At 36.8% G+C, this 22,692-nt stretch overlaps 1 protein-coding gene across 1 annotated transcript in view; it reads right to left on the bottom strand.

Annotated features, from left to right (window-relative positions):
* Positions 1 to 22,692, bottom strand: part of LOC107557964 (semaphorin-3D-like) — an 80,137-nt gene that overhangs the window by 17,242 nt on the left and 40,203 nt on the right. The window contains exons 3-12 of the mRNA XM_016241560.1: positions 10,723 to 10,883; positions 8,854 to 8,916; positions 5,696 to 5,815; positions 5,391 to 5,484; positions 4,642 to 4,770; positions 3,597 to 3,739; positions 2,648 to 2,762; positions 2,477 to 2,546; positions 1,868 to 2,012; positions 538 to 760 (exon numbers count right to left, since the gene is read on the bottom strand). Coding sequence (XP_016097046.1) covers positions 538 to 760; positions 1,868 to 2,012; positions 2,477 to 2,546; positions 2,648 to 2,762; positions 3,597 to 3,739; positions 4,642 to 4,770; positions 5,391 to 5,484; positions 5,696 to 5,815; positions 8,854 to 8,916; positions 10,723 to 10,883 — 1,263 coding nt within the window. The remainder of the gene's footprint in view (positions 1 to 537; positions 761 to 1,867; positions 2,013 to 2,476; positions 2,547 to 2,647; positions 2,763 to 3,596; positions 3,740 to 4,641; positions 4,771 to 5,390; positions 5,485 to 5,695; positions 5,816 to 8,853; positions 8,917 to 10,722; positions 10,884 to 22,692) is intronic.

Genomic DNA, 22,692 nt, shown 5'->3' with positions numbered 1-22,692 from the left:
AACCATCAATTGTAACATCTTTAAACATATCCCATAATGCACCTTTACTTCATCACCATGGTGAGTGAGCACTGGCTTTTGGCATGTGGATTTATGCAGCACCCTGAGGGCTGACAGCTGTTACACTGTTCTAGTTCTATACACAGTAAGATTGCGAGTCGGCTCTCTGTACACACAGGTTAAGCATATTTGTCTTGAACAGTGTATCTATTTGCCCTAAATGATTCACTTAAATGTGGCAGAGTTCACGCATACACCCACCAGTCCAGGAGGACAAATGAACAGGAAAAGAAACATTGGCTCCTCAGAGTGTCAGGATAATCCCTGGCAACAGGACCACTGACCAGCGTGGGAACAGAGGTCGTCTTTGATAGCATTTACTGGATCTAGCAGTGATTTCCATATTTGCAGTGCAATTTTAGGTCTAATACTTTTATAATAGAGAACACCAACGGCTAGATGTCAAACTTTTTTAGTAGTACAAAAAATCCCATTCACTGAACACGTTGATCTTTTGTTGACTGCATTCCAACATACCTGTGCCAAGATGTAAGATATCATACTGGCCGTCCTCGGCATCAACCCTATCAACCACAAGCTTCTTCAGCCTGTAGGGGGTGTTGATCCGAGTGAAGACAGGACGCCTATGGATGGGCATCACTGGTTCCCACATCAGCTGATGGGTCCTCATGAAGCTCACAACATCATCTGGGAAATCTCGGGTGGACTTGTGCAAAGGGTCATAGGTTTCACTTGGACACTGAAGAGATATAGGAACTTTAGTTAAGCTTATATTCTGAAACCCTGTGGGGACTGAATTTGGAGTAACAGTCCCAGACTAAGGTAAAAATAGTCAAAAACATTTACGCAGATGTGGATTTTGGCCACTGTTCGAGATCATATTGGGGCAAGCATAATAATTCTTATTTATTCATATTAAGACAAGCAGTTTTGAAGGAATCTTCTGTTGTCATGAACAATTTGGTTTAGCGAAACCCCTCAAAACATGACATGTTATACATATAGCATGATCTAGTATGATAAACTTGCTTTCTCACCTTGCCTGTGCAAAATCAAGTTTTTACCAGCTTTTTCCTTGTAAAACCAATAAACATGGTGACCTTCAAACGATATGCGCAAAGGAAAGAGCATGTCTGAATGAAATAAACTCAAGTAGATCTATTTTACTATGTGTGAAACAAGTCTAAAATATATTAATTGCACTTTCTAGTCCAGAGGTGTCCAAACCTGTTCCTGGAGGGAGTTTAGCTCCAACCAGCCTTCACACACTTGCCTGGATGTTTCTCGAAATCGTGAAGACCTTTATGAGCTGATTCAGGTGTATTTATTTATTTTAGGTGCTAATCTTTGCAGGACACTGGACCTCCAGGAACAGGTCTGGACACCCCTATTCTAGTCACCAAACCCCATAGTTTGAAAGGGTTTAGCTGTCAACTCACAGTTGAGGTCAGCTTCGTGGTTATGACTTCGGCAACTAATGGAGCAGACCTCAGAGCCCTGATAATTGACTTCCTTTTGGTGACCTCATCACTAAAAGTCCACACTCTAGCCACTTCACTAACCGCAATGACGCGTGACTCCCAGAGTGCCTGCCAACATTTTTACAACCCCCTTGAGGCAGTGCAGCTAGTGCATGGAGTGGCTGGCCACATGGTTTCCAAGCTGCCCCAACATATCTGCAGTCCAGTATCAATCGTAGACCTCAAATCTTGCTTGCACTTATGCTCACAACACCAAGATTACAGTTTGAAGTCCTTCAAGTTGCCAACAGAAAGAGGCAACCCTCCACATGACAAATCATCTTCACTTCTATACCAAACATAATTCCTTCCTGTTGAGAACTTACCGTCCCCGGCCGTGGATAAGGGATCTTCCCCTTGTACTCCATCCAGCGATAATCAGGGCTCTCCTTATGCGCAAAAGGCCCGTTGAAGGCGGCTCGGATGGAGGCCATGGTATAGACGCAAACGGCTGAACCTTTGAAGACAGAGCTTTTGAAAAGGAAACATGTATTAGCCTGATGCCAGGTTAGAATAACAGAGTTCCTCAAGCCTGGTGACCTTTCACCCTCCCGTTTGGCCTCGAGCTATCCATTCCTTGGGTGGGACACCGAGACGGATTGTTCTAAATGGATCGGGAGTGGGGAGGAGAGCATCCTGTGACCAGATTGTTGATTTTAGGGGTGTTTTGATACTGATGTCAGTTCATAAGACAAACTGAGATAATCAGATTTAGGTTGTTGGAATGAATAAAGGAGGTCTGAGAAACTGAAGAGTTAGTTAAATGGGAATGAGTGTGACGGATTGATTGATTTGGATGGAGCCAATGATAATTCAGGAATTGAGGTAAACAAATATAACATTGACTGGAATGTGGCTCTAACAAGTTAACAAGATTATGGGCTGGTGACCCAAAGAATGACTCATGAATCAGACTTTTCAGGTAATGAACCTACCTGGAAGTGGAGAAGACACCGTAGATGACTGGATTCTGTGGATCTTTGGTCTCCAAGAGAAATATGTCCTCTAAAAATAAAAATAAAAAATGAGAAGAAAGGACGAGGATTGTAGTCTTGAGGAATGAGATTTTGAGTTCATATTAACGTGTAATTAGAGTGTGAACATACCCAGCTCGTCAAAGTGTGTGTCCATGCCTCCAGGTCCTGGTACAGAGCACACCAGCCTGGCCTTCAGGAAGGTGCTCCAGCGATTAATCAAGCTTCGTTTTCCACCTATGTCATTCTAATGAAAACCAATAACATGTAAGACTACACTATAGGACTTTTCAAATCTGAACCAATTTTAAAACACTAGGCATCCTACACTTGCTCACTTTGTGTGAAAAACACACTGCCAGACCTTTAAGTTGTTCCAAACACAACAAACTCACGCAGAAACATAGCGCCTCATTGCTAGAAGAGGTATGACAAATGACAAAAATTTGTGTTCTAAAACTGGCTCAAAATAGCTTTTGATAAAACATTTCTGATATCTTCCAACTGGATGGAATCATAGTGTGAAACTAAATTTTTGGAATCTGTGCCCATTACTATGCAATTGTTTTTGAAATTGGTAAATTCCTGACTACCCAAAATATGCAGATTAGCTCTGACTTTCGGCAACTAGTGTCAACTCCTCCAGACTACAAATTGGGGCAAAAACCTGTGCAAAATTTGAATAGTGTTTTCCAGCCTTAAGAGATAATATGACATCACAGTATCTCACTAGCAAAAATATATTAGTAGTACATTACATTTTTATACATTACCAATAAATACAGCACAAATAAATATATAAAACATTTCAAGAATGCTCTGACATGAAAAGCCTGAACAGAAAACCTAATTTGCTAGATTTGTTGCTAGATTAGTGTTTAATTACTCTCAAACAAACCCCTCATTCATCCATTATTAGATACACAGTGCTTCTACTACTGTGCAACAGATGCTACCGAGGCTTACATGTCTATTCATTAATGTCTACAAAAGACTCATTGATTCTTCATAACAAACAAAGGTCTTTTGGATCCATTTCCTGTTTTTATTGGCTCATTACGGCATTGGACTTGGCGCTCACCTTGCAGACACGAGCCACTCGACTGTAGATACGCTTGTCGAGCTGGTTGGACTCTACAGCGGTCTCTTTGAAGAAGAAGTAGACTTTGTCATCGTCCAAGCTGTGTGTTTCAGGGATGGAATATGATCCCACAAACTCCGGCTCTGTGAAAATAAATTGGCATCAGAGTGAGGCTGGAGGATGTCACAAAAGTTAATTAGGCAGCACCAGTCACCTCAAAACAGTGGTTTCCAAGGGTTTCAGTCCATGAACCACCTTCTTATCCACTGCCAAAATTTTCTTAACCTGTATTTTGCCTTGTATTTTAGGAAAAATCACTACACATCTTTAAAACATTATACATTTTTGACTTCATGACTTTTTTTTCCCTGTCTGCTGCAAGGAGTTCGAATACAGAGTAATCAGTCACATGATATAAACATCACAGGTGACTGACTTAAAAAAAACTCTCCTCTTGGACCCCAAAAGGTAGCTGTTTGTAAATTCTGTTTAAAAATGTATCCTTTTATTATAGTGATTTCCTTTAGATAATAACAAATTATCTAAGCTAGCATCGATTTGAGTAGCTGTATGCTAATCTAACAAACTAATATGTTGATTGTATGCTAAGCTAAGAGGCTAAATGACAACTTTATGCTAAGCTAACAAGCTAATAATTTAGAAATTACTAAACTAATAGTCTAATTTGTTAGCAGTCTGCTTTGGTAGTCAGATAACTGCTTGTAAGCCAATTAAAGAAATATACTCCAAATGTTTAATTTGATCATTTACAGCTTTGGTTGTGTTACATATGATTTTAAAATGTTAATTGTCATATGTTAGACCTTCTTGCTTCCTAATTAAATTGGGAAAAACTGTGTTTAGAATTGTGATATCAACATTAATTTGGTGTTTTAACCTATCAGCAATGTGAAAGTTTATTTATCAATGAAACTTTTTAGCAATACAAATATTTTCTTGCACCCATACTAGTCTACCTTGGGAACTAAGGCCATGTTGTCTTTGCACACACAATAAAAACAGAATTTTACATTTCACTTCTCACCATTTAGCCACTGGTCCTGGTAAGCTTCAGTGCGGATATAGTGTTGATTGCTGCTATGCACAGATGTGCGAAAAATGGCAGCGTTTGTTCCCATGAAGTCTACTGACGTCCCAGCATACAGGTCCCCATCTAAAGTGAGCATTAATAGCCATTTAATGAAAATCACATTTAGAACGACTTAAAATGACAAATGATTTTTCATGATACATGGCTCATTTTTAATGATTCTACCCTCTGACTTCAGGTCCTTTGTCAAAATACTCTGTTTTACAGCAGCTTGTGTGAAAAGGAAATTTCGATAATTCCAAAGACATCATTAAATGGTCAAAAAGGTCTCCGGTTGCAGTAATAGCCTTTAATTAGGTAGCATATGGTTTATGCATTAAGGTCTTCTGGGCTATACATGCCTTAAAAAAAAAAAGAAGCTAAATATAATATAAATTTTGCAGCTGTGTTTCATTTCCTGACCACACTGTAACAGCAACTAAGCAATTTCTAAAACTCCTTTAAGTCAAATTACTTACATAGTAAGTGTCCAATGAAGACAAATATGGGTGACTAACCTGTTTACTGGGGGAACTTCCAAATTTCCCCACACAAGCTAACATCTGGCCAGGATTTATACGGATCCAATTATTAATGACTAATATGGGAGTACGTCTAACAATTGTTGTGCATGTTTTCTCAGTATTTTTGTCTACAAAGGGATCATGGGTTGTTTTTGAAGACATTGTGTTCAGGAGACTCACCTGTCAGTCGGGCGGTAAAGGGCTCCTGTGGACTGAAGGGACATTTTCCTCTCCCGGATTCTCCAATTTGGCTGAGGAGCCGGAAAGTGGGTTTCTGGCATACCAAGACAAGACTGTCACTCTCTTTGCACCATTACCCTCATTATTAGTTCAGCTCTACGGTCAATAACTCTCAGCGGGTTCCGTAGGGTCCAATTCACCCTGCAACTCCTCATTTGCACAAGATAACAAGCTTAAATTACCCTTAAAAGTGTTTACTGCCTTTCACACTGGTTGTTGGCCAAAAAAACAGAAGTTCTGCTTACCTCAAGATTGTGTCCCAGGTCAATGTAGGTGCACTGTGGGTGGAACGCACCGGTTCCACATACATAGACATGCGTTTTATTGAAGGGCTGTAGGAGTCTCACGTAATTGGCACAGTCCATCTGAGAGATACATGTGGTATTTGATTAAAAGCACGATTTGAAAGCGTTATGGTGAGGATAGGTGAATATGAAGCATTTTAAATCACACAGTAATGCACCTACTGATTTTTGCCTGTTATTGCAGGGGGGACTGATGTTAAAACTTCAGACTTACACTCCCTTAAGACTTTCCAGCTTGAAATATTCCCCCCATAGCGCTATAAATATGACTTTTCAGCTTTTATTCTTATCTCAGTCTGTGAGAGCACTTTATTAAAATAGCACCTCGAAAACTTTATTTTTTTTCCCTTTATGCCCTTTTAAAGTTACTTACCGATAGATTCTTTCCTGCATATTTGCAGCGTTCAATGTGTTCCTGTCCAGCTGGCCAGTGAATCTAAAAACAAAAGAGATAATGCATGATAAACAGAAAATAATGCATAATAAAGCAAAATGTTTCAAGCATTCAAAAATGTATGTATGTATGTATGTATATATGCATGTGTGTATATATATGTACACACACATTTATTAAATAAAATATTTTTAAAAATTAAATTTAAAATATTAGATTTAAAAATGATTTCATATTTGAAAATAGTTATTACTTAAAAAAATAAATGATTATTAAAAGTTTTCGTACACCCCTTTTTTTAATGTATTACGTTTTAAAATTTGTACATCACATACATGTTCTTGTATAAACCTGAGCTATGAGTACTGAGTTGATTAGTTCAGACCCTCCTTGCCGTTTCACCATCATTACTCAACAATCTAAATGCCTCTCAAATTGTAATCATTTCCATGTGGAAATAATGTGCAGGTATTGACCTCATCATTAGCTGGCAATCAGCACACTGTACATGATTATATAATTGGGAGATGGAGAACCTCATTAGTGCCTTAGTTCTTATGAAGATCACATATGTATGGCTGTGCCATGACCTTACGTTTGACCTCATCATTTCTTACAGGCATCTTTTGGTATTCACTATTATAAAAGACAGAATCAATTAATATTGCTGATGATTGGTGTGAAGAATTTAGGCTAGAAGTATGCAAATGTATGCAAGTAAGCTCACAATCCTGCTGTACCAGCTTTGCAAACAAACCTCCATACTGAAGGGGGCAATAGAGGCACTTTCAAATATCTGCATTATTAAACTGTGTGCTATTAGAAGCTAGCTATAAAGTCAACTAGTTTTAGCTCATTAGCTCAGTAAGAATATCCTCAAACTTGCTTTACAGTAGTGACAGTAGTTACAGTAGTACTACAGTAGTGACAGTTGTCCTGAAAACTGTAGAAAAATATCATATTCTAACGCTAGCAGCGAGGCTATCAGCACACATTGTGGTTCAAGTCGAACGTAAGTACATAGCTATAAGAGTTTTTGTTCATGCAGTGTATGTTAAACTTGAGTAGATTATGGTATGTTATGAGACCGTCATGCTGTAGAAAACAGTTTCATCTTGTCACAAAAAGTGTGGTTACGGTAGCATATACAATGAAAACCTAGCTTAAATTTTAGTTGAGTTGAATGATTGGATGTAATTTGCTGAAACATTTGCTTTAGCATTTGTACGACACCAATCTCAGCTAATATACTAACGTAACACAAGTGAATAATTAGTGTTAATGCCAAACTTAGTGATTTGCCGTGTTGCTAGTCAATTTTATTTGAATAGCACTTTTCACAATACACATTACAGAAAATTGTAATGTTAATGTTCAGATATCTTAATATCTTCATGCCTTATAATCACATTTAGCAGGTTAGGGCTTTGTGATAGTTTACATTTTGCGATAATATATATAAAAAAATCAAGCAGTTGAGATTTGCTATTTAGTGTAAATATATTGTTTTACGTGAATAATGTATGTGTGCAGATAAAACTTTACATATAGAGCTGTGCGATAATATAGTTTACATTTTGTAAGTAACTGTATAAGTGTACTACAGTATATACATTTTTTCATATACTTTTACAGACTGAGGGACGAGTCAATTAAATGTTTCTGTGCTAATCAACAGATGTACTGTATGTGGTGGAGCAGGCCATGAAAACAGCATTACAGATGTACAGATTGATGTGAACAGTAAGACATTGTAGTCATGGTCTGTTTTCACTTTAGTGACCCTTATCCTCGCGATCGGTAAATGACATCATGTGCTGTAAGATGGTGGTAGTTGTGCGCACTGACGTTGCGTGCCGGTTGGGTGAAGCTGTCAGAGTTTAGCATGTAGATGTGGTCTCGGCCTCCGACCAGCAGCCATCCGCGGTCCTCATCCAGCAGTAGGGCCTGGTATGCTCCCCTCTCTCCACCGTCCCAGAACACAGCAGAGCTGTTCCTCGACCTCAGTTCTGCCAGAAAACAACAGTTAGGTTTTACTAAAATGTGATGTTTTCAAATGTAGATGTCTGTTTAGTTGTTCTGAACAACCAAATGTTCTGGTATCACATGACCTCCTTAATTAAAAATAAGCTGCACTCTCAAAAATGAAGGTTCCAAACGGTGGTTTTCACAGTGTTACTAAAGATTAACCACTTTGGGTTCCCCAAAGAACCTTTAGTGAACAGGTTTTTCTTAGTGTGAAGAAGAATCTTTTTCCACTATAAAGAACCTTTTGTGCAACGCAAAGATTGGATGTTAAAGTTTCTTAAAGCATCAATGCTGATAAAGGACCTTTATTTTTAAGAGTGTAGAAGAACCATTTTAGGTTCTCCAAAGAACCTTTCAGTGAATCTGAGAGATACATGTGGTATTTGATTAAAAGCACGATTTGAAAGCGTTATGGTGAGGATAGGTGAATATGAAGCATTTTAAATCACACAGTAATGCACCTACTGATTTTTGCCTGTTATTGCAGGGGGGACTGATGTTAAAACTTCAGACTTACACTCCCTTAAGACTTTCCAGCTTGAAATATTCCCCCCATAGCGCTATAAATATGACTTTTCAGCTTTTATTCTTATCTCAGTCTGTGAGAGCACTTTATTAAAATAGCACCTCGAAAACTTTATTTTTTTTCCCTTTATGCCCTTTTAAAGTTACTTACCGATAGATTCTTTCCTGCATATTTGCAGCGTTCAATGTGTTCCTGTCCAGCTGGCCAGTGAATCTAAAAACAAAAGAGATAATGCATGATAAACAGAAAATAATGCATAATAAAGCAAAATGTTTCAAGCATTCAAAAATGTATGTATGTATGTATGTATATATGCATGTGTGTATATATATGTACACACACATTTATTAAATAAAATATTTTTAAAAATTAAATTTAAAATATTAGATTTAAAAATGATTTCATATTTGAAAATAGTTATTACTTAAAAAAATAAATGATTATTAAAAGTTTTCGTACACCCCTTTTTTTAATGTATTACGTTTTAAAATTTGTACATCACATACATGTTCTTGTATAAACCTGAGCTATGAGTACTGAGTTGATTAGTTCAGACCCTCCTTGCCGTTTCACCATCATTACTCAACAATCTAAATGCCTCTCAAATTGTAATCATTTCCATGTGGAAATAATGTGCAGGTATTGACCTCATCATTAGCTGGCAATCAGCACACTGTACATGATTATATAATTGGGAGATGGAGAACCTCATTAGTGCCTTAGTTCTTATGAAGATCACATATGTATGGCTGTGCCATGACCTTACGTTTGACCTCATCATTTCTTACAGGCATCTTTTGGTATTCACTATTATAAAAGACAGAATCAATTAATATTGCTGATGATTGGTGTGAAGAATTTAGGCTAGAAGTATGCAAATGTATGCAAGTAAGCTCACAATCCTGCTGTACCAGCTTTGCAAACAAACCTCCATACTGAAGGGGGCAATAGAGGCACTTTCAAATATCTGCATTATTAAACTGTGTGCTATTAGAAGCTAGCTATAAAGTCAACTAGTTTTAGCTCATTAGCTCAGTAAGAATATCCTCAAACTTGCTTTACAGTAGTGACAGTAGTTACAGTAGTACTACAGTAGTGACAGTTGTCCTGAAAACTGTAGAAAAATATCATATTCTAACGCTAGCAGCGAGGCTATCAGCACACATTGTGGTTCAAGTCGAACGTAAGTACATAGCTATAAGAGTTTTTGTTCATGCAGTGTATGTTAAACTTGAGTAGATTATGGTATGTTATGAGACCGTCATGCTGTAGAAAACAGTTTCATCTTGTCACAAAAAGTGTGGTTACGGTAGCATATACAATGAAAACCTAGCTTAAATTTTAGTTGAGTTGAATGATTGGATGTAATTTGCTGAAACATTTGCTTTAGCATTTGTACGACACCAATCTCAGCTAATATACTAACGTAACACAAGTGAATAATTAGTGTTAATGCCAAACTTAGTGATTTGCCGTGTTGCTAGTCAATTTTATTTGAATAGCACTTTTCACAATACACATTACAGAAAATTGTAATGTTAATGTTCAGATATCTTAATATCTTCATGCCTTATAATCACATTTAGCAGGTTAGGGCTTTGTGATAGTTTACATTTTGCGATAATATATATAAAAAAATCAAGCAGTTGAGATTTGCTATTTAGTGTAAATATATTGTTTTACGTGAATAATGTATGTGTGCAGATAAAACTTTACATATAGAGCTGTGCGATAATATAGTTTACATTTTGTAAGTAACTGTATAAGTGTACTACAGTATATACATTTTTTCATATACTTTTACAGACTGAGGGACGAGTCAATTAAATGTTTCTGTGCTAATCAACAGATGTACTGTATGTGGTGGAGCAGGCCATGAAAACAGCATTACAGATGTACAGATTGATATGAACAGTAAGACATTGTAGTCATGGTCTGTTTTCACTTTAGTGACCCTTATCCTCGCGATCGGTAAATGACATCATGTGCTGTAAGATGGTGGTAGTTGTGCGCACTGACGTTGCGTGCCGGTTGGGTGAAGCTGTCAGAGTTTAGCATGTAGATGTGGTCTCGGCCTCCGACCAGCAGCCATCCGCGGTCCTCATCCAGCAGTAGGGCCTGGTATGCTCCCCTCTCTCCACCGTCCCAGAACACAGCAGAGCTGTTCCTCGACCTCAGTTCTGCCAGAAAACAACAGTTAGGTTTTACTAAAATGTGATGTTTTCAAATGTAGATGTCTGTTTAGTTGTTCTGAACAACCAAATGTTCTGGTATCACATGACCTCCTTAATTAAAAATAAGCTGCACTCTCAAAAATGAAGGTTCCAAACGGTGGTTTTCACAGTGTTACTAAAGATTAACCACTTTGGGTTCCCCAAAGAACCTTTAGTGAACAGGTTTTTCTTAGTGTGAAGAAGAATCTTTTTCCACTATAAAGAACCTTTTGTGCAACGCAAAGATTGGATGTTAAAGTTTCTTAAAGCATCAATGCTGATAAAGGACCTTTATTTTTAAGAGTGTAGAAGAACCATTTTAGGTTCTCCAAAGAACCTTTCAGTGAATAGTTCTTCAAAGAACCATTGTTTTCCACTATAAAGAATATTTTGTGCAATGAAACGTCTTCTTTCAACCATCAATACCAATAAAGATCCTTTATTTTAAAAATCTATTTTACTGCATAGACTTATTTTGGAAGGATTGTGTTGCAGTTGCAGTTTGAGGTCATTGCGAGGTGGTTCTGAACTTTAAAAGATATGTAAAATAAATATGCCAATCATATGCTGAAGTGGTTTTGGCATGCTCTCATTCCAACCAACAGCGCATTAGCACAAAATTATACATGATTTCTCATATAAACACATTCAGAAACATCCACATCTCCACAACTACCCCCCTCCTCCCCCGCTGGCGCTTAAACGGGCAAAAACAACTCTCCTAATTAAAGCCAATTAACCCTCAACACACTACTTGACAGCTGCACTCCTGCTACCCACAATTCCAAGGGGAAATGAGGGGCCACAGTGGCCCACATATTCAGCGTAAGTGTGCATAATTACACACTGACAAGCAGTTTGACTAGCAGAACGTCCAGCTCATGGAGGTGTCAGGCATGTTGTGGTGAGGGGAGGATTGCTGGTAATAAACGTTGACAGGTGTTTTCTTAGCCGCACACCAAGCCTTGAGATCAATGAAAGGAAGTTGAGATGTTGCACAGGAAATAGCTCAAGGTTTAGTGACTGCATTTTTGGCTTGATGGTCTCTCTGGCTGGGTCACATCAAGGTGAAGGTGAAGTGATGCATCTGGATGTTTCTCTCTGTTCTTATTCTTATTCTTTTTTTTAAACATGGCATTAAGTAATAGTGTGTTATAAAGTTTTCATATTTTTATATCTATCTCCAGCAACATTTGCTTTCAGCCATTGTGATTTAAATGACCATTTGTTGCTTCCATGTGATCACTGTCCAATGATTTTTTTTTTTACTTGATTGGCAAATAAGCCATTTGATTTATTTAAGAAAAACTACTTGTAAACACTCTTTTAATGCTTTTTTTGCAATAGAAATAACTTACAAATTGATTTCTTAATATTGTTTTATTGTTTAAACCTAAGCAATAATTTTCAAATATTAATATTTAAAGTTTAGTTTGATTTTAAACATTTTTAAAACAATTCCTAAAGCATACAATTATTTACTTTTTAATTTTAATTTTAAATATAAATACTTGAAGATGCATAAAGTCATATTTTTGGCAATTTATTTAGTTATTATAAGTTTTATATATATATATAAAAAACACTATACTATTAACCCCTTAACTGTCACTGTCCCACCTGTGGGACGTTTGGCACTCTTTTTTGTTTGTTGTCTTTTTTTCTATCAAATCTTTTAATAATCATCATAAATCTTATATCATTTGAAAGCTTAGAAGCCCAAGATTCATCCTTTGAAACCATTTCGAAATCAGACATTGCGTTACCATGGAAATGGTACTTTAAAATCTTTTGGCGGTCTCCTCCCCCTTAGTGGGCAGTGTCAAGTGTCATATTACAAAATGAATTACGGTCTTTTAGAATCAAAACTTTTTATAATCTTGAGAAAAAACATATCATTGGAAAGGTCTGAGTCTCAGGATTCCATATTAGGGGGTTATTTTGAGATAGAAGTAATATTGACAGAGAAATCTAGACATTTGTGACAGAAAAATGCATTAAAAAAATTCAATGGAGTTTGGATGGCACCCGGTGGCTGTTTGTGGTATAATGCTCTAAATAAAATCTCACAAGAACCTAAATTTTTTTCATATCAACTTCAAATTTGGAACATAACTTATTTAGACATAAGGCTATAATGCTATACCAATTTTAGAGTAAAACCTGATTATGTGCGATATATATCGTCTGCGATAATATCGTAATTGTTGTTTTAACGATGTGCGATTTGACATTATCGAGTATTTTGCAAAAACCATTCAAAACATCCCTACAGAGCGCACGCATACATTACGTGAAGTCTAGACTAGTGCGTGTGCGCATTTAGAGAGCGTTCTTTTACTGCATGATTCAGTCTATTAAAATGCATTTGGAATGATCACAAATTCAAGACATGATGGCAGAAAATGTATATATTTATACCACTTCATATAGTTATTCAATTTCACACGAAGAGTGCCATTTTTACCATGATTACAAATGTGACATTGAATTCAATAAACAATAAGTTAATTAAGAGACTTACGTTTTAGACACCACATTGCTTGTTTTTGCTCTATTTCGCCAACAAAAATCATTCTGAATACAGCCACAGCACTGTTTTGTGTCTCTGAGCAACATGACAGTGTTTCGTTCTTGAATGAATCAACTGTTTAAATGATTCGGATCAATCGCAATGACTCACTTATTAAGAGGGATTTGCTGCCACCTACTGGCGGTTTTAATTTCAAATTTCGAAAATATCGAGATATAATTTTTTGTCAATATCGCACACCCCTAACCTGATACGTAAAATATTTATTATATATAAAATAAAATAAAATGAATATAGTGCATTTTCTTTACAGTAAATTTAAATTACTATAACTTTTTGATACTTACATTTTTAGAAAAAATTCTATAATTTGCTGATTTTCTTCTTTAAAAAGAGACCGACCTTATGTCTGTATTCCAAAGTGTTCATAAATTACAACAATTTAAGTTTGGATAGTGCACCTGCATGCCTATTTAAAAAAATGGGGATGACAGTTAAGGGGTGGAGACTTAATTTAACTGTCCATTTATTATTCAATTTGTTTTTCAATCAGATTTATTCAATTACATTTTGTTTGTTTGTTTTTAACTTAACCCAGCCTTTGTCTTGGCCTTAATTCCCAATTATTAATTAGATTTCATAAATTAAGATTTCATAAATTTTGCAATGTGCATGAAATCTCTATGCTAAAAATTAAAACAAACAATCATGATCATAATTTTAGTAGTTTTGTTATATTAAATTAGCATTGCCTAATACCACAGTTAACAGAAATATGTTCTAAGAATGTTACTTACTTATGTTACATATGAATGTTTAAAACATCCAGTTTTAAAATGTAAAAAAAAAAAAAATCCTAGTTATGCAAACATTTTATAATGTTTAACAACGTTTTATAATTTTGCAAACATTATGGGAATGTTACTTTTATGTTCACTAAATGTTCTGAAACAAGTAGTAACATTTAAAAAATGTTAGACGAACATCCACCTAAAATATTTTGAGAACGTTATTAAAGACCAAATAACTTTGAAAAAGCATTCTATTAATGTTTCTGGAGAACGTTTGTTCATAGCTTTGAGAAAACCTTGCCAGAAAGTTCTAAGAACGTTCCCTGTTAGCTGGGATATACACTGTTTATTCTAAGAAACATGTTCTGTAGTTATATGTATGTATGTATGTATGTATATATATATATATACATACTCAACACTGCCAATTAAAAAAAAGATATTCATTACTGAATAACCCATATAATCAAATTGAATGTAATTAGGATCTGTGATTAATGTAAGCCAAATGTGTTCCTGCATTGTATTTCACATCTCTTCCTGCTCCAGCTTTATCTTTTAGTTTTCATCCTCCATTAAAGCTGCACATTGCATGACTCACCATTAAAGGAATTCTTATATGACAGAAGGTGATTTCTCACGGACAACTAAAATAAATCTCATAATTGGGGCATGTTGATGCTATCCATCATGAAAGCCATTTAGCACAGAGGCCAACATACAAGTCACAGCACTTGCTGAATCCTTCCCACTGCAGCTTCCAGCGCCGCGTTATACTGTTTCCGGAAGACAGCGGCTATTCGTCAGCTTCAGAGAATTTGCTACCATTTCATACTGAGAGTTCAAACACAGGCGATCCATACTTTTTACTTAATTATTAATCGTTTTTTTTTCATGTCATGTTTATCCATTTCAGTGTTGAACAAGTCTCCACTTCCCAGTTAGTATTACTTTTTGAAACATGCAACATTAGAATATTATATTAACTATCAAAAGATATTTCGGTAACACTTTATTTTAAGGTGTACATGTACTTACTATTATAATAACAATTATTCATGTTTATTCATTCATTCAATCATTCATTTACACATTTATCACTTTAGAAAGTGGTCTTTAATTAGTTATTTAATTTTATTTAGATTTATTCTTATTTTATATGCATTTATTTGTAAAAATGAAATACAACGTAAATAATGAAAGTATTATTAATCTTTTTTTTCTTTTTATTTCCTTCTTTTTTCTTTCTTTCTTTCTTTCTTTCTTTCTTTCTCAGTTCATTTAGTAATTTATTTATTTTTTTAAATGTATTTAGACAGGTAAATAAATAACTAACTAAATAAATAACCCTATTTATTTTAGCAATTGCTCCACTGTTTTGTTTGTCTCCTTTTTACATTGTTAGAAATTATTCTTAATATTTATTTAGTTAGTCATTCTTATGTACTTTTTATTTAGAAATTATTTTACTTTATTTAATAGTAAAAAAATCAATATGAAATTGAATATTAAATTATTATAAGTATAGTCATATATTTATGTTGGTGTGTTTCTTCTTTTCTTTCGTTCTTTCTTTATTTTAATTTTATCTACAAATTATTCACTTGTAATTGGTATGCACTTTTATTTTTAATTTATATTATAGATATTTTATTATTATTTATATGATTTTTTATTTAAAAATAAAAATAAATTATATTAAATCATTCAATGGTAATATATTTATGTTGTGATGTTTGTTTTTCCTTTGACACTGAATTAAAACCTCAATCCTTATTTTTCTCATTAAAACTGAAAAAAGAGCTTTGAGTCAGTAAGTAGTTTTTTTTTTAATAAACCCATTAAATCCATAACACTAGAAGCTCATCTGTTCCTCTCCAGTGATGGCCTGCATTTTGTTCACTAGTGTCTTGAGTTTATTTAGTGTCTACATACAGCGTGAAAACAGCTTTTGCATCACACGATCACACTACACATCTTTATGTCATTGTCGACAAATGAAACAACCTTCCGATGAGATCATGGCCATAGAGAGTCTAGCATGTGTTGATCGTGTGTCATGCGTTGGATCGGGAACATCTTTTAATCCGTGTTTCTGATAAATGAAGAAAAATCCCCCTTTCCCACCCACTTCCTAAACACACAAACTCTCATTACTAAAGTCTTAAAGGGGTCATATGATGCGATTACAAGTTTTCCTTTCTCTTTGGAGTGTTACAAGCTCTTGGTGCATAAAGAAGATCAGTAAAGTTGCAAAGACTAAAGTCTCAAATCCAAAGAGATATTCTTTATAAAAGTTAAGTCAGCCACGCCTACCTAAAGCGGCTCGTTCTAACACGGCCCCACATGTCTACGTCACTGTGTGGGAAGATTTGCATAACGCCGCCCAAATGTTCACGCAAAGAAAGAAGGCGTAACTTTTATTCTCGCTGTAGTATTGTTGCTGCCGCCGCCATGTCGTGAAGGCGCTGTGTTTCGTTGTGAAAGCGAAACTACTTTGTTTGGCCTTCCAAAAGAGGATGATATCTGCTTCGTCATGCCTAGAGCTGATCCGTGCTGGTCGCTGAGGAAATACATCAACTTTGCGCTGTGGATCGCTGGATCGGCTTTCACCGTGGATGAAGCGGAGTCCAGCCCGGGGTCGTCACATGTCCTTCCGGACGCTCCTTCGTCGAAATCGCCGGCCACGCCGTTCTCAAGCCCACCTGCTCACTCTAGCCTTCCGGCCGTTCCTCACGCTAGCTCCCGGCCTCTGCTCACTCTAGGCCGCCGCCGTTCACTCTAGGCCACCGCCTTAAAACGCATAAACACATTTCATTACACCAAATACACCAAATAATGTTCTTTTTAGCAGCATCATATGACCCCTTTAAAAACAAGCATAGCCACAAAAGCCTCCTTTCCTTATATTATGCCGAGACGCATCTGGTTGTGACTCCACCCGGTCCATGGAGTCCTTCTATCAGCACTTTCCCAGGCTTTTAAGATGCTGGGCCAATGTACAGGTTCATGTCTTATGAATTGTATTTCACACTGAGGTCTAGCCAGAATCCGAGAGGAAATGGTTTCCATTAATGTGTCCCAACCATAAAACATCTAAGCACTGACCTGGAGCCAATAACGTCTGCTCGTAATATGATGGTTTGGACAGATAATAAGTTATAATTCAATACAACTGAAAAACACTCATGCTCTGCTACTTAGCAACCAAACTAGCATGCTAATTGACTTCAAAGTGATTGATGAAATGATTAGGGTTGTAAGACTGAGGGGGGTATATTGAGCTCTTCAACGCTTATCGAGACTGACGCGCATATCTGGTCGACATGATACAGCTGGAATTGAGCGCTCTTGAATAATCCATTCATAAATGTTTGAACTCACCCATTGCGAATGATAACGCAATGTAAAAAAACGTGGTTATTACTTAATGTCAAGTGTTTCATGGGTTGCTGAGTTGTTTATTGTCAAGACATTTGGCAGTCTGTTTCCAGGCGTATTACAGCAACCACACAAGTAGACACTGATGAACTGTACATGATATTGTTGGTTTGATCCATTAATGTGTTTAGCTTGCTGTCAACAATGTCACAGTGTCTGGTTGTGGTGCCCTGGACTGGCCACTTGAGGGCGCTCTTCCTGTTTCTATGTTGTATGTGTTAAACTCCATTTCCCATAGTCCCCTGCTCGTTAATTCTGTTCTGATCAGTAGCACCTGTTTATCATTTACTCATTATCCCAGCTATATATACCATGCTCACTCTGTCTGTCATTGTGTCTTGATTATATTGTCTTCTGAGTTCTTGTTGTCTAAAGTTACTTCATGTTATCTGGTCCCTATGTTTTGGATTACCTTTTGCCATGTTTTTGTTCTGTTCTGTTCTGTTCTGTTCTGTTTAGTTATATGTTAATAAAACTGCACTTGGATCTTACCTTGTCTCTCCTGGCATTCCGTGACAGAATCAAGACGCCACTACTAGATCCAGCAGTTTGTTTTTCTTTTTAACTTTTTTGTGGACCATGGACATTCAGATAATTTCTCCTGCTTCGAAGGAGCGCAGGGCTCGGCTCCGGATGTTGGCGGATCTTCGCCAACAGGGGATGGAGATTGGAGGTTTCGCTCAGACCTTTTGGAACCTTGCGGTAGGGATGGGACTTCATGACTCTGACTTACGAAGATTTTTAATGATTGTTTAGACAATCCCGTGCCTCCTCGGGAGATGGATGGGCTTAAGATTCTTGACTTTTGGGGTCTCATTGAGTATCTCGGTTACCGCAACTTGGTGATGTCATGTCGGTCTGAGTCCCTTGCAGTGCCCCCGGAGATGCCCGAGCCCGCTCCAGTGGATAGCGAATCATCAGATGCTCCGGTCCGGGAGCCCACTCCAGAGCCCGCTCCGGTCCGGGAGCTCACAGAGCCCGCTCCAGTTCGGGAGCCAAACGGGGACCGTTGCGAAGCAATCGGCTGGCCCTGTTGCAGCCGTTGAGGCTGTTACTAACCTCTCTCTGCTCTTGTTTTCAGTTTCTCCTGAGTTGCTGAGGATTCCGATTCCGCTCTGGTTGCCTGCCAGGGTTTTGGTTTGCAGGAGCCTCACTGGCTCATTCCTCCAGCTCTGTCCTGGCTATCTGCTGGGGTTCCTGTATGGTTGGGGCCCTGCTGGTTCGTCCTGCCGGTCCCGCCTTGGCTTTCCACCCTGCCGGTTCCGCTCTTAGACCCTGGTCTACCTCTGTTCCCTGAGCCCGTTCCTTGGCATGGTCCTGGCCTGCCATCCCTCCCCCTGGTCCGCCTCAGTTCCACCTCCCTCCTGAACTTTTATGTTTTAGTCCGGGAGCTCACAGAGCCCACTCCAGAGCCCGCTCCAGTCCGGGAGCTCACAGAGCCCACTCCAGAGCCCGCTCCGGTCCGGGAGCCCACTCCAGAGCCCGCTCCGGTCCGGGAGCCCACTCCAGAGCCCGCTCCGGTCCGGGAGCTCACAGAGCCCGCTCCAGTTCGGGAGCCAAACGGGGACCGTTGCGAAGCAATCGGCTGGCCCTGTTGCAGCCGTTGAGGCTGTTCCTATATGGTTGGGGCCCTGCTGGTTCGTCCTGCCGGCCCCGCCTTGGCTTTCCACCCTGCCGGTTTCACTCTTAGACCCTGGTCTACCTCTATTCCCTGACCCTCTTCCTTGGCATGGTCCTGGCCCGCCACCCCTCCCCCTGGTCCGCCTCAGTTCCACCTCCCTTCTGAACTTTTCTGTTTTCTAGTGGAGCGTCTGGTATCCGCTCCATAGAGGGGGGGTAATGTCACAGTGTCTGGTTGTGGTGCCCTGGACTGGCCACTTGAGGGCGCTCCTCCTGTTTCTATGTTGTATGTGTTAAACTCCATTTCCCATAGTCCCCTGCTCGTTAATTCTGTTCTGATCAGTAGCACCTGTTTATCATTTACTCATTATCCCAGCTATATATACCATGCTCACTCTGTCATTGCGTCTTGATTATATTGTCTTCTGAGTTCTTGTTGTCTAAAGTTACTTCGTGTTATCTGGTCCCTATGTTTTGGATTACCTTTTGCCACGTTTTTGTTTAGTTATGTTAATAAAACTGCACTTGGATCTTACCTTGTCTCTCCTGGCATTCCGGGACAAACAATTTCGGATATTTATTTTATTATTCAGAACGTCATGGTTGGACATCTTGGGATCAGCTAGTGGAAAGATGGGCCAATATAGAGCGTGAAGTCAGCTTGATTTCTTATTCAACACAAGGTCAGGGCACGTCAGGAGTTTAACCTTCAGAAAGCTGTTCGTGCACAAAAGGACACAAAACTCTTTATATTCATATAAAATTGTATACATAAACTCTCTCTCTCTCTCTCTCTCTCTCTATATATATATATATATGAATATTTAAACTCTGTTACTAATATTCAGGACATGTATAAATATTTTGAAAACCTTATTTTTTGCTTTTTGTTACTTTCTCTTGGGCAATAAATGATAAGTAAATAAATAAAAGTTATTAAAATTAACCAAATAAAAAAAGCAACATCTGAATGGATAACAGGGTTGCAAATGTAGCCTAAATCAAGCTGTGAGTGAGTTAGTGCCATTTTATTTACATACTATCACAGTTGAATAAATATTTTTAAAATAGCTTTTAATTTTCAATTTACATTTTAATTTTAGTTTAGGTTTTAGTAACTTTGTTATTTTTAGTATTACATTTGTAATTGTATTAGTTTTTGTTTAGTGATATTGCTATTTAGCTTTAATTTGATATTTATTTGAATTTTCATTTTAGTACTTCAACTTAAGTAGTTTTTTTTCATTTACGTTTTTAAGTTTTTCATCTAATATTTACATTTTATTTTATTTCAGCTTTATTTCAATTACCAATTAATAATAGTTTTATAGTTTTTTTAAATAGTTTAGTTAACAATTACAATGCTGCTTTGCAGAGGATAGCTAGTTTAGGACAACATATTGTTTTGTAGTTAATGGTAAACTTACATAACCCATAAATGAAAAAACAAAATATATATATATTTATTTATTTTTTTCTGTGTTTGTTTTTAAGTTTTTCATCTAATATTTACATTTTATTTTATTTCAGCTTTATTTCAATTACCAATTAATAATAGTTTTATAGTTTTTTTAAATAGTTTAGTTAACAATTACAATGCTGCTTTGCAGAGGATAGCTAGTTTAGGACAACATATTGTTTTGTAGTTAATGGTAAACTTACATAACCCATAAATTAAAAAACAAAATATATATATATATATTTATTTATTTTTTTCTGTGTTTTTTTTCTTCTTGAAATTACATGGATCATAGGGTTCAATGATTGAGCTTTATGAATACAGTTAACTACAATTGTGTACAAAACAAAATATGGCTTTAATAGCTGGAGTCAAGAATGTCAAGACCTCTGATGTGGGACATACTGTAAGTCAACTGACACTTAATGTGATTTGTTTTATGTGGTGATTGAAAATAAGTAATGGCCACCAATTTGTAGACTGTCAGATACTGTTCCGTCTTTCAGTACATCAGCTGTGTGACATTGATGCACCAGGCAGTGTGTCTTTTATTCAGTCTCAGTTAAGTGTTTCAAAGGCCAAGTTGCCCGAAACCTTACAGATTTAAGAGGTCAAAGGTGATCTGTCTTGATTACCTTTCCTCTTTTTGTACTGAACTTTGTGGATTAGGCTTGCAATTGGAATTAGGCCACCCAGAATTCTGTTCGGCTTTGAGCTCTTTAACAAAGTATCTTTACAAATCCAATATCGATAAAAGCAAAATCCTGTTTATCAAGTCCAGGGTTGTTTTGCTTTTCGTACGCAAGAATAGGGTGCTGGCGAGTTCACAATCTTCAGAGATCAGAAAACTCAGGCGCTCTGTCTTGTGTCTGACGCAAGTCAATTGCAAACATTTGCACGTGATCCATGGGCACATCAAACAGAGACGTTCACTGGGACTCTGCCAAACACCTGTAACAATCTCTTGCCTTTTGCAGAAGGTCAGAGGGCAATGGAAATGAGCAAAGAAGGGTGAAACTTCTCAAAACAGCCAGTTCTGAGAAATTAGGACGTGTGGCTCTAATAGAATACACTCAGGAACTTTAAAGAAACAGTTCATCTAAATAATATAAACAAATATTCTATTTTGAAAATCTTACATTGCATGCAGTTGCTGACGAACATGATCCAGGATGATGACTTAATGTGATGCTGAAAATGTGATATCGATTTTATATAATAGTTCAATAAGCAAGAAGGTGATATTGTTTTAAATTTTAGACATAATATTGCCTGGTTTTGCTCAATATCACAAACGAAAATGGCTCCAAAGAAAGCCAGAGGAGAACTGTTGTGCATCTTCGAGCAACAAACAGTAGTGTTTAGTTTCTGAATAACTCAACGTTTTTGAAGGAATTGAATGAGCCAATGATTCAGTGAGCAATTCATAAATACAGTCACTTGCTTGTTTCTGAACGAATCAGCCATTTGAATGGATCAGTTAAATGAATGACTGAATAACTCACTCACTAACACAGACTTGCCACCAATGGCAGTTTTATTTTCATATTTAAAGTCCCATTTCATAAAAATAAATAAACAAATAATATATATATATATATATATATATATATATAATTATTATTATTATTATTATTATTATTTATTTATTTATGCAACCTTGTTAACCATTCAGATGTTGTTGCTATTTAAATGTTGTTGTTTTTTAAAATTAGTATTAATTCATTAATTAATTTATTTTTGGGAAAGAATGCAACAAAAATGAACAAAAAAAATGTATTTAGACATGTCCTGAATATTAATAACAGGATTGAGAAATTCAATAATGATAATAATAATAAATAAATAAAACACACATTACACACACACACACACACATTGGAGTCTCATATTTAATCTCTATCCTGCTCTTACTAATTTTTCTTTTATGTT

The sequence above is a fragment of the Sinocyclocheilus grahami genome, unplaced genomic scaffold (genome assembly GCF_001515645.1).
Source record: "Sinocyclocheilus grahami isolate Dianchi unplaced genomic scaffold, SAMN03320097.WGS_v1.1 scaffold626.1, whole genome shotgun sequence".
NCBI classification, from domain to species: domain Eukaryota; kingdom Metazoa; phylum Chordata; class Actinopteri; order Cypriniformes; family Cyprinidae; genus Sinocyclocheilus; species Sinocyclocheilus grahami.
This window is presented reverse-complemented; position numbering and strand designations above follow the sequence as displayed.